Below are 18,054 nucleotides of genomic sequence, written 5' to 3'. Positions count from 1 at the left end.
TCTTCACCTATATCGTTAATATACAAGGTAAACAGTAATGGCCCCAAAACAGGCACTCCACTAATGACTTTCCTTTTCCTGGATATCGCTCCCCCATACACACCCTATCAGATAGCCAATCTCCAATCCAATGCACTAATCTAATATCCAACCCCATCTGCTCCAGTTTGACTATCAATTTATCATGAGGTACTCTATCAAAAGCCTTTGCAAAATCTAAGTATATTACTGTGTATCCTTCTCCTCTGTCCAAGGAAGCAGTCACTTTATTGTAATAAGTAGATTACTAAAACATGACATCCCTTTAGCAAATCCATGCTGTCCATCAAAGATAATACCATTGTTGTCAACCCAACTCTGGATCCTAGTTCTCACAAGCTTCGCCAACAACTTAACCACAATACCTGACACACAGATAAGCCTATAGTTTGATGCTTGAGTTTGATCACCTACTTTATGCAGTGGCACAATCTTGCCCTCCTTCCACTATTTAGGGACATGACTGAGTGCAAGACTCATATTAAAAAAATATGTCAACTCCCTGGCATATTCCTTCAGAATACATAGCGATATATTATCAAGTCCCACAGCATTATTAACATCTAGTTTACTCAACTTCCCTCTTGCTCACTTACAGTCAGTATCTCCTCCCCATTATCTACTGCTCTCAATCTCTCCATGAAGTCACATTCACAAGTTTGAAAGACCTTTATGAATTGCTCATTAAGTATCTCCACCACACATTCTGCAACAGCTGTCTTTATACCATTTTCTCCTATCAATGTCATCCTTCCATAATCATTCTTTCTTTCTTTCTTTTGCTGGCTACATATCGAAAGAACGCCTTAGGATTCTTTTTTGGCTTCATTAGCTAAGTGCTGTCCATACCTCTCTTTAGCTACCCTTACCAACCAAAGTTACCCTCCTTTCCTAGACCTCATGGAATTGGTTATCTATTCCATAAGAGAATACATGGTATTCTCTTATGCTGCCTCCACAATGCCCTCTTTCTCTGTATCGTATGCTTAATATCTTTATTCATCCATCTCACACCTACCTTATTTAACCTTCTCACCCTTGGAATACACTTAGACATTGCATCTACTGGATAGTTTTTGAAAATCCCCCCAAGCTGCATTGATCTCTTTTCCAGCTAACTCCTCGTTCCATGCTACACCCGCAAGCTGTCTCCTGAGCTCTTCATAATCACCCCCCTTGTAGTTCCACATATAGCCTTTTCTCAGAGGTCCTCAAACAGCTAGCAACCAACCAGGTAATCACCTCATGGCCACTCTCACCAATTGGTGGATGATTTGACACCTCATTTATAGTTACATCCTCTGACGAAATGACCAAATCCAAGAACCTCAATCCTCGAGTGCCCTCTGTTACATACTGTCTGAGGTAGTTATCTCTCAAAAACTCAAGAAACTCATTTTCTTTACTTCCAGTTGCTATCTCATCATTCCAGTCTATATTGCCATAATTAAAATCGCCTATAATGACCCTTTTCTTATTTACTTGATTAATTTGTTATACATTTCATTATTGCCACCATCCACATTACCTGGTCTATAACAACATCCCACCAAGTATTTGATTCCATTCACCTCTATCTCACACCATACTGCCATAAAATCACTGGCACTCTTTCCCTCTTGCATCTCTACTTTGTATGGCCATAACTCTTTCTCTATGATCAATAGCACTCCCTTCCCTTTTTACCCCTTCGATCCTCACAAAACACATCATACCCTTCAATCTCTATTCCTGTCAGGATGTCGTACTTTTTCAACCATGTCTCACTTATTCCGACAATCTTTGGGTGAACAGACGCAATTAATGCAACCATTTCATCTGCCTTGTTTCTTATACTTCTAGCATTTGTATACAAACACCAGAGCTCCTTTCTGGATCTACAGCTAGTTCCACTGATACTACTCACTCGATGTGATCTCTCCATGCTCAACTGGGGCCATTTCCCTTTCTGGTTATTCATTTTAAAACCCTTTTCAATTCCAACTGTTTCCTCTTGATCCCTTGTCATCCCATTTCTTTCCTGTCTACATATGCTCTCACCTCCTCTCGGAGCATCCACCTTTCTCGCTGTGTACCTCTGTCCATCCTGAGCTTCCCCATTTCGCTGCTCCTTTTGCACACCCATTCTCTCATTTTCTATATTCATACCACTCACTTCCTCATTCATAACGACCTCTTCAATCTCTCCTGCTCTTCCACATCACTTCCCGCTTGATCTGATTCATTCTCTCTCACTTCTCTACCTTCTAGCAGCAGTCTCTCCAAGCGACTCACACCATAACTACTCAAATGCAATCCATCACCCCCTTACAGTTCACTTTTTCCTTCAAACTCATTCCACACATCAACAAACTGTACTCCCATCTCCTCACACATTTCAGCCAGTATCATTCATAATCCTTGCTCTCCGCCTCATCTCACCACAGCCATGCCTAAGCAACAAACATGCAGACTACCCTTCCTATCACACTATTCTCTTTTATCCTTCTAATTAGCCTGCTGACATCCATTCCGACTTTTAAAAATTTTTTTTTTTTTTATGTTGGGCCCATTATACAGGAGGTTGGCTGGTTAACCTATAGTACACTAGTACCATATATGGGTGATGGGTTGTGAAAGGAGAAACTTGTTTACAAATGCTTTGAACGCCTGTATATTGTATTCCTTGGGAAATACGTCAGGAGGAAGACTGTTCCACAGTACTGCAGTAGCAGGGATGAATGAGGAGGAGAAGAAACTTGTTCTATGGGTTTCGAGGTATACTGTAAAAGGATGTTGGGCGGCAGCTGTATGTGTTCCAATGGGCTTGGTACAGGTAGGGGAATTATTGATGCTGTTTCAGATGAACCTTTCCCGTGAAAGTATTTATAGAATATACAGATTGCAGAGGCCAAGCGTCTATGTGAAAGTGGGGGGGGGGGGAGGAGCGAGTTGGTGAAGGATGGGTCATTTATTAGTCTAATTGCTTTCCTCAGTCAAGCATTTTGAGGGAGCTTTTTGGAGCCCCACTTCAGATGTGAGAGCAGTATTCGAGAGCTGGGTGGATTTGTGACTTGTATAGTGTTAACAGCTGTTTAGAGATGAAGTAGCATCTTGAGTGAAAGAGAAGACTTAGTTTATTGGAAGCTGAGGATGCAATGGTTGTGATGTGTTTATGCCAGGAGAGGCTTGATGTCAAGGTAATTCCGAGAAGAGAAATTTCGTCTTGTCTGTGAATTTGAGTGTTATTGAAAAAAATGCTGGGGGAAAATGGTTCTTTTGTATGAGAAATAAGGCAGAACTGGGTTTTACTAGCATTGAAGTTGACAAGGTTGTCTGAGCCCCATTGATGGATGGTTTAGAGGTTGGAATTAAGGGCAGTAGTGGTTGATGTTCTGTGAGTTGTGTAGGGTAGGGTTTGTCAAATGAAAGGGAGAAATGTTGTGTGCTGTCATCTGCAAAACTGTATATTGGGTTAGAGGTCAACTGAAGTAGGTCATTGATATATAGAAGGAAGAGGGTCGGTGAGAGAACTGAGCCCTGAAGGACCCCAGCATTAGTTGGATGGTGAGAGGATAGGGAGCCATCTACCATCACACATAGTGTACGTCGAGACAGGAAACTGGCAATTCATCTACAGAAGTCCCGAGGCAGTCCAAATGATGGGAGTTTGCTTTGTAAGCCTTTGTGCCAGATTCGGTCAAAGGCTTTGGAGATATCAAGTGCAACTACTTGGGATTCGCCGAATTTCTCCATAGCGTTTGTCCAGTGATGGGTGATGTATGAGAGTAGATCTCCTGTTGAACGGCTTTGGCGGAATCTGTACTGGTGGTCGCTTAATAGCCAGGTACCTTCACGGTAGATTAAGATTTGAGAGTTGATGATTTTCTCCATTACTTGAGATAGGACTGAAGTGAGTGAGATAGGGCAGTAGTTAGATGGCAGTGATTTGTAACCCTTTTTTAAGAATGGGTTGAATATAGGCTAGTTTCCAGGTTGTGGGATATATAGCAGTGGAGTAAGAGAGTGTGTACAGGTGACATAGGATAGGAGTCAGTTCAGATGCACAGACCTTCAGGATAGTTGGAGGAATTCCGTCTGGGCCAGGAGACTTTTTTTGTGTCTAATTTAGACAGCAGGTTTGTGATGTCTTTTGGGCGAAAGGATATAGGGGGCATTGTATGTTGGGCAGTTGGAATGACTGGAGGGCATTTGCCATTGTCAGTTATGTGTGCATTGGAGGCAAAGTGTGATGCCAGGAGATCAGCTGTTTCTATGGGTGATGTTGCAAATGAGCCATCTGGGTATGACTTGCTCTTTGTCCTCTGTCAAATGATTCGTGACGATTAAAATCATCAACTCCTTTGTTCGCTTCCTCCTCATATCCAATGCCTCAATCACTCTACTCATTTTACCACCTGGAAAACATACCTTGTGCATCCTATCATCCAGCACACCTTTAATAATGGAGTCTCCATATAACGCCACTCGCTCATCTTCTGTTAACTCTTTCATGCCATCATGATTAGTTTTAATAGTTTTTACCCGAATTTTCTTAATTTCATTCCGCATCCATTTCATCTCTTTCCTCATCCAATCCAATTCAACTTCCGAATTTCGCATCGCATTCTCTCTATCATTCAATCTTTCTAATTTTCTAACTCTCGACACCCTCTTCTCACTTTCACTCTCATTCATCCTTCTATGCTTCCTTACTTTCGGTCCAACATGCGTCCAACTTTTGCTATCATTCATTCTTTTGATTTTTTCCACTTTCGATTCCTGCATCATGCCATTTCCAGTTTCATTCGTTCTCTCAATTTTGTTTCCTTCCACAACTCTTGCCTCACTTTCGTCCTTATTAACATCCGTTATGGTTTTTAAATCACTCGTTTTCTTTTTTACTGATTTTTTAACATTCTTTCACCTCTCTTTCACACTATTCTTCTCTTTCGAACGTGCGCTCATTTTCCCCGCGACATTCTCGCTACTCACACTTTCTGTCATCAATTTCATATTTGAATTCAGCAATTCCTCATTCAGGTCACACTTTGCACACACCCTCCTTCCATCTGCCCTAAACATCCACAAATCATTTATGTAATTGAAAGAATACATATAACACACCTCACACTTAACAAAACAACTGAAATCTAAGTTAAAGTCATGGAATGACAAAGCCACCGCCATGTTTAATCTGCCGGTTAACACTCTAAAGTCTAATAATAACAACGAATTCATAATTAAGTTTAAGCAATGGAGCAATGGAACTTCCAACACTTGGAGATTATGTAGGGTAGGTGAACGTTGATTCAGTTTTCATCAAATTTTATTGCTATCATTTCCGATATTCTGAGCATGTTTCGTTGTCTTGTCTGTCTATTATTATGGCCTTGTCGATTTGCGGGATATGTTTCTGTTCAAGAGCGTGAACTGCTATTTCTGTTTTTTTCCCCTATATTTTGTATTCTATTTTTATTTTTGTTGTTGTGTTTTCTAGTGTTTAAGTGTTCTGGAATAGGGATGTTACAGTCACAGAAGTGTTCTTGTAGTCTTGTCCATAAAGACCTGATAGCAGAACCTGTGTAGGTGACATCACAGTCTTTTTGGCAAGGAAATTTGTAGACTACGTTGTGGTGTTCTAGTATTTCTTTGTCTCTGTGAGATTTTTCAGGTTTCAGACGTGTTGCCAATTTTTGGTTTGTGGCAAACAGCAACTTATAGTCAGTGTGTTTAAAAATGTATTTGTAGGCTTTGTATATGTTCTGGATGTATGGCCAATTTTGATAACTTTTTTGTGTTGGGAAGTTTGTTTTGGTTGTTGGGTTGTGTTGATGGGTTTTTGCCGTCCTGTTTGCATAATTTATTAGTTGTGTAGGACAGTTTCGATAGAAAAAATAATTTCTATCTTCAGAACCCTTTTTTGATCTCTTCCCCCCCCCCCTAAAAAGTGCTCCTCCCACCCTTAATAATAATATTATATATATATTATATAAAAAAACCTGGTTTTTTTCAAATTAAATCTCCCACATTGCCTCACCCCCTTCCCTTTTACAAAAAAAAAAACAGCCTAACAGCAGAAGTATGCACATCACAGAAAGAAGACGGCCAACAACATCCAAAAAAGGTACGAGCGAAATTTCTTCCTCTATTATTCTGCATATATTTGTCTCTATAATACATCTGTAATGTCCTAAGAATTCTTGAGTAAAAAGCCAATGACATTGAAAAAGGGGCAATCCTAAACAAAAGCAGGCAATATAGCTGTAAAAATAATAGTTTTTAAGAGGAGTAACATGGGAATTTTTCCAGAAATAATACCTTCATATATTAGTTTTATAACATTTCAGTAATGCCGTAAGATTTGAGTAAAGAGCCAATGACATTGTAAAAAAAAAAAAAAAAAAAAGGGACACTCCTAAACGAAAGTGGGCTATATTAGCTGTTAAAATAATTTAAAAAAAAGTTGGTTATTATTGGATATTAATATCCAATAATATTATATAAAAAAAAGTGTTGCTATACATGTTAACTTTGTTTTGATATTTTGCCAAAAGCCCCACATGAGAACAAAATCAGAATGATAATTTATTAAACTGCTGATATTGCTAACCATCATCCTCTGAGAATGAAAATACTTGTAAAAAACTGTAATTGTAATGAACAAAAGTCTCTTACAGAAGTGGCAGGGTTCTTCTTCCTGAAACTTGGGGTGTTTTTTTTTTCATCACAGAAAACATGCAAAACCAGCCAGAAGAATACACCAGCCTCATAGTCTTAGTTACTTCAGCTGTAATCCCAAACAATTCAATCCAAACATAATGAATTAGTGTCCTCTAATGATATTTCATAGGATTATAAGGGTGTGCTGAAAAGTTGTGATAGAAGTTGATGCAGAACTATGTAACTTACACATTATTCTGCATATTCTCCACGAATTGTCATAACATTTGTTATAATGCTCCTGCATCATTTGCAACCCTCTGAGAAAAAAGTCTTTCCCTCGTTACACAAACCAGTCTTCAGCTGCAGATATCACTTCATCGTCTGTGGTAATTTTTGTCTCTCAGGTGTTTCTTTAAATTTGGGAATAAGAAACAGTCAGATGGAACCACGTCTTGCAAATAGGGTAGAGGGGGCAAACATTGAAAGCCCAAGTTGTGTATTGTCTGTTGGGTTTCATGAACAGTGTGAGCAGGTGTGTTGTCCTACAAAAGCAACATGCTTCTCTTCTATTTCTCCTCAGTGTATTTCTTTTAGTACCTCTTTCAATTCCTTTCAATAAAGTGCTGCTGTAACAGTTTAACCTTTTTTGAGGTACTTGGTAAGGATTACACCATCTATATCACAAAAGACAATGGGAAGAACCTTCCCTGCTGACTTTTGGATTCGGAACTTTTTGTCCACGGATAACCTTTGTATCTCCACTCTAGTGATGAAGCCATGTTTCATCAACAGCCACAATAAGAGCCAAAAAATTTGCACCTGATTTCTTAAAATGACCCAAAATCTCTTGAGATGATAGCACACATTCTCTCTTTTGGTCAGCATTCAAACATTTGGGGACCCTCTTTGCTAAGAGCTTCTGAATGTCCAGATGTTGGTGGATAATGACCCCAACTCATCACTGGATATCCCCAGAGTATTTACAATGCTTTTGGCTAGTATTCATCTATCATCAAGGATCATAGCATTCACTGCATTGATGTTTTCATGTGTGATCGCTGTGGAAGATCTTCCTGACCTGGGGCATCCGTTGTCTCAGGGTGCCCAGTTTTAAACTTGCTCACCCATTTGGCAACTGTTGGATATACTGGGGCACAGTCCCCTAAAGTCTCACACAAATTTTGGTTAATCTTAGTTGCAGACTTTTCTTACAGCACGAAAAACTTGATGATGGGCAGCACTTCTCTGTTTTTGAATTTTTCAAAGCCTCTCACACGTCTTCTTATATATTATAAAAGAAAAGAACAAATTATTACAATTCGATGAAACATAGGGGTTAAAGGATTTTAAGATATCTTCTTTCTTGTGGTTATATCAGTTGCTTTAGAGCCTCGGTAGCTCAGTCAGTATAGACGAAGCCCTTTGGTCGGAAAGACCTGGGTTCGATTCCTGTCAGTGAATTATCTGGTCTCTTTCGACTAAAGGTGAGTTAAGTTACCCGGTCTCATATGGAGGTAGAGGAGTTTTCCTCCAGGAAATTTGGGTTTTTAATCCCTTAAAACAGACAGACCAGCCAGTAGAACACACGCAATTTACAGACATAGAATACTTAGAGGCATAGGGGTAACTGCTTTATCCTCGTATTACGGTTGGAAAGTCAAGGATACTTGGAAGGCTATGGGTGCTTCAGTGCCTGTTAAAGCCACTGATGGATATCAGTGGCTTTAATATCATTTTTGTTCTATGTCGGGGTGGGGAACCCTAACATAAATTATCTGTCATCAGTGATGTAGCAGCAGCAGCAAAAAGAAGTCTCATTGATGCTAAATAAATAAAACATCCACTATTTTTCTTTCTCTAGTTTAGATTTGATGTTTTCTGTTAAAAATGGTAAAGATTAACTTCTGTTTAATATATTATGTAGGAAAAATAATAATTTATTTTATCTGAAATTTTTATATATTACTCGTAAGGGATTAAGAATTAATAAAAGAATATCCTTCATTTTATTAATTCTGTCACTAATTTTTACATTCAATCTTATATGATTTACAATAATCACTCTTACAATATTCTTTGATTTTACCGCTCTAGTGTGATTTTCAATTATTTGAAAAGGTTATTCCAATATTTAAAAGACCCCATATAATGATATGTTCCCTAAAATTTCAGTTGGCACATGAGAGAATTTTGCATAGAAGATTTGGTGATTTTGGTATGCAGACTTAAAAAGTTTACCAACTCCTGTTTTCTAGGTGTTTATCAGAACATTCTCTACCATTCAGCCCTGCTTTGTAGATGAAGATAGCCTGAAGGTTGTTGGAAAATTACAGTGTTCCAATTTTGGATAAATTAATAAATACATTATCTAACAATAATTGTCCAGACACTTTAGCAATTTACAATTGATACCAGCAGGCGAACCCTATTATCAAGTGTGTCCACCTTTAGCTTTGATCACCTCCTGCACCCTTTGAGGGAGACTTTCACCAATATGGACATTTGTCTCCATTCCTCCATGAAAGCAGCACTGAGTTCAGCGACAGATTGAAGACATGCTGCTATGGACCTCAATCGCCACTGCATTTCATCCCACAGGTGTTCAATCGGGTTGAGGTTAGGACTCTGTGCAGGCCAGGGCAGTCATTTAACACCCATCTCATACAATTCCAAACAGCTGAAGATTTGTGGCATGGGGCATTGTATTCTTGATAGTAACAGAAGTCTGTTCCATAAAAACTCCACAGTATATTAATGCCAAAAGTATCTGGAATCAGGGGAAAGTTTTTGTCATTGGTTAGTTTAACTTAGCTAAATGTTATAGGAATTAATAAGACATGGTTAACAGAGAATGATATAGTCAGAGGGATAGAATACAATGAGTATAGTATTTTCATAGATGACATAGGAAAATACAGGTCAGGGGGAGTTCAGTAGCAGAAGAATTGAAGCTAAAAAGAGTAGGAGTTTAGCAGGAAGATAGTAATGCAGAGGGGCAATGCATTTCAGGCTACCGATGTGAGATACAGGCCAAAAGAGCAAAAAAGAACATTTTTTTAATGATAATTCTAATGTTCTATTAAGTTCACAAATGCAAAAATTTGATCGATTTGAGAAATTGAAATGTGAATCAGAAAAGAGAAAAAAATAATAGGATGTTAGTTGCTTCAAAGACGTGAAAATTTTGAAGTCAATTTCAAAACTTAGATTGTGATTAAAGTCTCATAAAAAGGAAAATAATGCAAGAACATTTCAAAAAGGACAGTTATATATAAGCAGCTTAGGCAGTGTAGGTAGCACCTGATTATTCAGAATATCAAGATACTGAGCTGCCTTCACGGTCCCACTCCAAACCAGCTGAATGACCCCCACACTCATCCACCACGAAACTTTACTGTCGGTATAATACACTGTGGTAACAAGCATTCACCAGGCTGCCTCCACACCCTGCCATCAGAGTAGAAACAGGTGAACCTTGATTCATCGCCCCAGAGTACCATTTTCCGCTGGTCAATTGCCTAGTTCATACACTCTTTGCACTAGGCCAGAGGGCTACCTTGTTTGTTGTTGTGATGTTTGGCTTATTCATCACTGCTCTTCTATGAAAGCCCAGTAAATGGAGTTCTTTTCGTACAGTATTAGTGCTCACCATAGTGTTACTGGCACTCTGGAACTCATCACAGATGGTCTGTGCCGATTGTAGCCGGTTTTTGCATTCCACCCATTTCAACACCCTCCCGTCCCTGTCAGTCATTTTCAGCAGCTGCCCTGAGTGTTTTCCTGTACTAATGATGTCAGAATATCTCCATTTGAGTAGCAATGGCATGTACGGACATGTCACTGGACACCAATGTGACAGCTCATGATAACACCTCTCTTGAACTCACTGAGTTCACATCGTGTTGCCATACCACCTGTATTCAACTGCTACGATGAAATTCTGCTGCCTACTATCTGTACACCAGTGTTTATCTTATTAACAAACCTGGAATGTTCCATAACTTCAAATAACAGGGGTGTCCAGACAATTATCGGAAGATAGTATATATGGTGAAGCTCACAGAATGCTGATTCCAAGAATAGTTTCTTAGATTTGTATTTCTTAAGTACTACATAGAAGCCATTACAAATCTGAAAGAATAGTTTTCTTCCATTTAAATGAAAGAAACCTTATCAGTAGTGAAACTATGCTTAATGTTTGTTTGTTAAAATTCATGAAATTATGATAGATATGCCTCACCAGAACATAATCCTGAGTTTTTAACATCTTGAATTGTTTGCCAACAATGTATACATGATTAAAAATAGGAAAATGCTTTAATTCATAAAAACGTTTACCTGTGCGCATTGGTTTTTTGTCACTCACACTCACCTTAAATCTATGCACAATTTGCTTCTTAGAAGTTGCAGCCAAATCACGTCTATAGATATAGTCTTTCTCCCCTGACATTTCTGTAAATAATGCCTATAATTTTATCCTTTATACACTTCAAAATGATAAGCAGAAGTCATAAATTAATGAATATGATATACACTGATTGGAAAGAAGTCAATGGAGTGTGGGAACAAACAGCCATGGCATCCACCTTAATAAGATATAGGACCATCTTTCGCTGCAGCAATACTATGGGGCATACTGCAATCAATGGAAATTCTGAACCATTCTTCCTGTAGACATGTAATGAGGTCCTGGACTATTGTGGGGTAGACATCCCTTGACCTCACCCAATGCTCCAGTACATCAATAAGGTTGAGATCAGTTATGTCTGAAGGCCAGTCAAGTGTGATGACATCCATATCCATACACCATGCAGTTACAGCAGCAGTCTTATGGCATGATGTATTGTCCAGAATGTTCATGTACCTCTTGTTGGAGTTCAATGTTCATGGCACCACGAACAGAGGTCGGAGACTAAACCAGGAAAACAGGGCCATACCATCACACAGCTACCTCCAAATTTCATAGTTGGGGTTATGCACTCTGGTAAGAGATGATTAACAGCATCTGTCACATCTATCCATCTGCTTGGTAGAGAGTGGAGCATGATTCATTGCTCCATAACACAACTTTCCAAGTTTCCACATCCACTGTACAAGCTCTTTTCACCACTAAAGATGATGCTGCATGTTGGTTCGGGTAATGTGGGGCTTGAATATTGCAGTCCTACCACAGAAACCCATGTTGTGAGCCTCATTTCTGAATGTTTTTGTGTAGATTCATGTTCCAGTCGATGTCCAGAACTCCACATTTAATTTATCAGCCAATGAATGGTGGTTTTTACATATTATCCTTCGTAGCACCCTATGGTCACGTTTAGTGAGTCATCCACTGCAAGTATCACTTACAGTTGACTCCCCGTACTTCCATTTCAGTATAGTATTACTGATTGGACCTGGGATGGCCCAATTTGTCAACAATTTGCCAAAGAGATAGGCCTACAACATGGCATCCTATTACAATGCCTCTTTCAAACTCAGTCAGTTCCCTTCTCATAGCCATTTCACCCAGACACAGTTGCACTGACTTGGGTGCATCATATTCCTCCAATTTATATGGCTACAAACATGTGACTTGTTATATGGCACAATAACAAGGGAATATCTGTTGACTTCTTTCCAAGCAGTGTATCTTTCACTTTTCAATAAAATTATTTAATGATGATATAAATAATGATTACCTTTGAAAGTTACCTGATGGGTTAACTATTAAAGAGAAAAGATAATTTGCTCCCTTTGCTGAAAAATATTCACAGTGAATATTTTTCAACCAGTGGAACAACAATAATGAAATCAGTGTTTAGTTAAACTTCAAATTCATCACAAAAATCATAAGTTTTCTTTGTTTGTCCCTGCTGCTAATGTCCTTTGGAATAAGTACCTTCCAGCAATATTTCCAAGAAACTACAATTTAAGGAAATTTCAAAAAATACAGCTGACAGATAAGTTTCATTAACAGTACGAGACATCATCCTGCTTACTGAAAACCAGTTAGCATGCGCAGAAAATAAGATGGCAGGGAAGTGGATGGAACCCGAGTAAGTTTGAAGAATAGAAAATAAAAAAAAAGACTCAAGAGAAGTACAGTGAACAACATGAGAAGAAAATGATACAAAAACAGGAAGAATGAAAATAGCCAGCACCATCATTTGGGGGTTGCCTCCACTACTAACACATGCTCTATGTGGAAGGATGGAATAAGGAAAAAATAATCCAAATATTTAACTAGTATTATACAAGACTGTGCTGAAACCAGTTTTATCATATCAATCTGAGAAGGGAGGTGGAAATGAAACAGATGATCAAAGAAGAACAGATATGAGAGTCATTGACTGGGAATACAGAGACCCTGCAGGAAGTTGGTATGGAGTTTGCGGATATGTAGATTGGGTTCAATAGATGACAGGACTTATATAAGGCTGATGATTTTCACATGAACAGAATTGGAGTTAGTGTAGTTCTGAGAAAGTTTGGAAGTTGGGAGTCAGGCAAACTAGAGTTTTTTGGAGGACTAAGGAGAGTGAATGTGCAGGCATCCTTGATACAAGAAAGGAAAAGAATGATCAAATGATGCTGAATGTAGTTACTTGGATTCTGAAATTGAATGAAATACTCACCACAAGGTTTGTGAGGGAAGGATGGGGGTGCTGCAGTTTAGGTATATTAATGTCAAAAGTATCTGTAATCAGGGAAAAGAGTTTTTGTCATGGTTAGTTTAACTTAGCTAAATGTTATAGGCATTAATAAGACATGGTTGACAGAGAATGATATAGTCAGAGGGATAGAATGCAATGAATATAGTATTTTCATAGATGACATAGGAAATACAGGTGGGGGGGGGGTTCAGTAGCAGAAGAATTGAAGCTAAAAAGAGTATGAGTTTAGCAGGAAGATAGTAATGCAGAGGGGCAGTGCATTTCAGGCTAATGATGTGAGATAGAGGCCAAAAGAGCAAAAAATGACCTTTTTTATGATAATTCTAATGTTCTATTAAGTTCACAAATGCAAAAATTTGATAAGCAATTTGAGAAATTGAAATGTGAATCAGAAAATAGAAAAAAATAATAGGATGTTAGTTGCTTCAAAGATGTGATGAAATTTTGAAGTCAATTTCAAAACTTAGATTGTGATTAAAGTCTCATGAAAAGGAAAATAATGCAAGAACATTTCACAAAGGACAGTTATATACAAGCAGCTTATATAAATGTTAAAAAAATACAGCAAAGAAGACTGAAGTGAACAAGCTACTTTACTTGATGTGAAAATATACATAGAGGAGAAGTAAAATATTCTAACTCTTACAGCCTCAACCTTGTTGTAAGTCTTTAACAACTCTGGATCTAGCAGGTACAGAATCTTTAAATTTTCTAGATGACAAAATGGCACAGCTGTTTTGTAAAGTACTTTAATGTTAATTTTCACTTTTAAGATAAAGGATGACATTTGATAGAAGAGCATATTTAAGAAGTTCCTTGCCATACAAAAAATTTCAGTGCAAAAATATTCATTCCGGATTTTTTTTTGTTACTTTTACTGATACACAAGCTACTTATCTTTCAAGCAATTTCTAGTAACTCGTTTCATAGGAATTTTTGGCTCTCCATGGTCAATGTTGGGATTATTCACTTGGAGTAATTTTTGTTGTATGGAGTTCATGTAAGCCATCTTAGAAATTGTATACTGAACCTTAGAATTTGTTTCCTTTAAGTAAAGAAGTCCATAACATTTGTTTGTTGAATGGAAAATACCAAGGATGCTGGAGCCTAGGATTCTTCCTCGTGATATTCGTTTGTACAGGGTATCAAAAAAATGCATCAAAGAAGACTGAAGTAAACAGAGATATATTAAAGGGGTGATTATAATATACACTGGCTTACATAAATTAAGGAACAAAGAGAAAAATATCAATAACTAAAAAACCATATGATGGAGTTTTATGCAATTTGGTGAAAAGCAGTATGATGAAATATGAAAGAAACACCCACAAAAATTGTAAATGAATAGTTCAATTCTGTAACAAATGAGTACGTGAAGACAATGGCCAAAAACAAGAGGTCAAAATGAGATTGTCAGAGTGCTTCAATAAAGAATGTGGTTATCGCAGCAATACAGCACTCACAACTTTCATACTGCTTATAATGGTGTCCAGAGCTCATCTGTAATAACAACAATTGCAAATGCAAAACGCTTCTGTCCTTGAAGGTTTTAGGAAGGAGGACTGAGAACAGCAACACATCTACCCAGAGCATCCTAGATCTGCTTAATAAGATTAAGGTCAAGAGACCTGACTGGTATGGACCAATATCTTATTGAAGATATTGGTCCATGAGCTTCACCTGATAAGAGCAAGCATTATTGTTTTGCAGGATGTCTTTCCTATCATATCCGCATATGAATGAACATGGGGGGGGGGTCTAGGACCTCATTTCCATAAGTTGCAGCATTCTCTCTCTCTCTCCAAATCAGAGAATGCCTGGTATATTGCTTTGTAAAGCAAATTGGGAAATTGAAATTGGGACTGGTCTAAACAATACTGACCCCTCATTGGTCTTGGATCCAGCTGATGTGGAGCTTGGCCCATTTCAAATGTTCTCTCCTGTGGCATAAGGGCACGTAGAGTACCAGCTGCCTAGCATACAGATCACCTTTGTGAAGCCTTCTGCACATAGTGGAAGCAGACACCAATGTTCCTGTAGCCAACGCAAAGTCAGATTATAGTTGATTACAGCATCCTGGAGTTACCGTTTATGATTGGTTCCACATTTGTGAACTATGGAACAACTGACATGGCTACCTCTGCCTGGCTTTGGCCAGCCTCCAGTCTTCTGATGGCTCAACACTTGAATTCAGTGGTTAAATGATGTCTTATAGCCACATCCAAGATTATGCTATCATGGAATGTCTTGCTCAATCCAGATATGAAATGGAAAACCACTCCAAAATGCCTGCTTTTATGACATGGCTCATTTGCATATATCACTGAGAGCACCACTTTTTACATGATGTATCTGACTTTCAGATGTAATACCCCCCCCCCATCTGAATTATCATGATTATTCTCTTTGTTCCTTAATTTATGGAAACTAGTGTAAATTATAGAAAAGCTAACACTCATGCCCAAAGTTGATTATTACCTATCTTGCACTTCCTTCTGGTGATTACTAGAAATAATAGAAATTCATGATATCTAGTATGATATGAACTAATAAGTATTTTGCAATGCAAAATTAAAGTTCAAATAATCTTAACAGATTCCTTAAAGTATAAGTAACTGTCTTTTTAAATGCACAGTATCTGTGCATTTAAAAGACAGTTACTTACTGCTTTAGTACTTATTACTCCAAGCAATACCAAGATATGGAAAAGCATCTGATAGGATACTCTAAACAAAACTCTATTATGTAAGTTGGAGTGAATTAGGAATGGCCAAACAGGTATGATCTGTTTATAGATCTGTATATAGGTATGATCCTGGAGTGACTGACGGACCATATGAAAGAGTAGTATGTAATAGAGAAGAATTAGAAGAATGCAAGTGACCAGTGGGTATTGCTATTTAATATGTGCAATAATAATAATAATGGGGATGATTTGAGAGGGATCCAGTTGTTTGCTAATGATACTAAACTGGGGAGTGTAATAATGGAGATCCTGTAAGATGACTTAAACAGACTGACAGTGTGGGTATGGGATAATGATTATCAGTTTATTGTGGTTTAGAGTAAGATTAATTCCCCTTGAGCTGAAAAGATAACAAGCTGGTATTACACTGACAGAAACTGACTACAGAAAATTGATACAGCTCAGAGCACTTATTATTATTATTATTATTATTAAACAAGACCTCATGGAGTCAAAGACTCTTCTAGGAGGTCCTTTTATCTCACACACATCTCATCATACCGGGTCTTAAACACATTCAAACTCCTTGCAGACACCACACTCTCAGGCAAGGCATTCCAATCATTCACAACTCTGCACGAAAAAAACCTGCCTCTCACTCCCCTACTCACACCCTCTTTATACAGTTTCCAGGCATGACCTCTGGTTCTCCCCTGATCTCCCACTATTCTCTGTAGAACTTCTCCACCATTGATCCTATAACAACCCCTTACCAACTTGTAGGTCTCAATCATATCTCCCCTCTTCCTTCTCTCCACTAGACTCTGCAAATTACATCTTTTCAATCTTTCCTCATACTCGACATTCCAGAGGTCAGAAACTACCTTAGTCAGTCGCCTTTGGATCCTTTCCAACATCTCTTCATCCTTCTGAAAACCAGGTGACCAAATCTGGGCACAATAGTCCATGTGTGGCCTAATCAAAGCCTTATACAATGGAACAAGAATCTCCCTACTTCTACACGTCAGTGTCCTCCTCATCATTCCCAGAAGCCTTTGTGTTGTCTTCACAATTTTGGCTATGTGTCCCCTAAATTTCAGATCCTTATCCACTATCATCCCCAGATCTCTTATTTTTTCCAGCTCCAACAATATATATCCTCACAAGCATAAATTCTGCATCCCATCTTTGTTTTACAAATTTTAAAACCTTACATTTTGCAACATTGAATTCACATCCCCCATTTCCGTGCCCAATCACTCAATTTATTCAAATCTTCTTGTAAGGCCACAACATCTTCGCTACTCTTCATGGTTCGTCCCAACTTTGCATCACCTGCAAACAACCTGAATATCTCCATCCAAATCTTCACCTATATCGTTAATATACAAGTTAAACAGTAATGGCCCCAAAACAGACCCCTGAGGCACTCCACTAGTGACTTTCCTTTTCCTGGATATTGCACCCCCATACACAACTTGTTGATACCTATCAGATAGCCAGTCTCCAATCCAATGCACTAATCTAATATCCAACCCCATCTGCTCCAGTTTGACTGTCAACTTATCATGAGGTACTCTATCAAAAGCTTTTGCAAAATCCAAATATATTACTGTGTATCCTTCTCCTCTGTCCAAGGAAGCAGTCACTTTATTGTAATAAGTAAGTAGATTACTAAAACACGACCTCCCTTTAGCAAATCCATGCTGTCCATCAAAGATTATACCATTGTTGTCAACCCAACTCTGGATCCTGGTTCTCACAAACTTCTCCAACAACTTAACCACAACACCTGACACACAGATAGGCCTATAGTTTGATGCTTGAGTTCGATCACCTCCTTTATGAAGTGGCACAATCTTGCCCTCCTTCCACTCTTTAGGGATTTGACCAAGTGCAAGACTCGTATTAAAAAAATATGTCAAGGCAGGTGTCAACTCTCTGGCACATTCCTTCAGAATACGCGGTGATATATTATCAAGTCCCACAGCCTTATTTACATCTAGTTTACTCAACTCCCCAAACACCTCT

At 38.3% G+C, this 18,054-nt stretch overlaps 1 protein-coding gene across 3 annotated transcripts in view; it reads right to left on the bottom strand.

Annotated features, from left to right (window-relative positions):
* LOC150108794 (uncharacterized) overlaps positions 1-18,054 on the bottom strand; it is a 499,758-nt gene that overhangs the window by 50,029 nt on the left and 431,675 nt on the right. For all 3 annotated transcript variants that reach the window (XM_090403276.1, XM_090403284.1, XM_090403293.1), the window contains exon 15: positions 11,057-11,136. In XM_090403276.1, the coding sequence (XP_090259402.1) occupies positions 11,057-11,136 (80 nt within the window). The remainder of the gene's footprint in view (positions 1-11,056; positions 11,137-18,054) is intronic.

This window comes from Typopeltis vanoorti, chromosome 2 (genome assembly GCF_054136105.1).
Source record: "Typopeltis vanoorti isolate ZY-2024b chromosome 2, IOZ_Tvanoo_1.0, whole genome shotgun sequence".
Lineage (NCBI taxonomy): Eukaryota > Metazoa > Arthropoda > Arachnida > Uropygi > Thelyphonidae > Typopeltis > Typopeltis vanoorti.
This window is presented reverse-complemented; position numbering and strand designations above follow the sequence as displayed.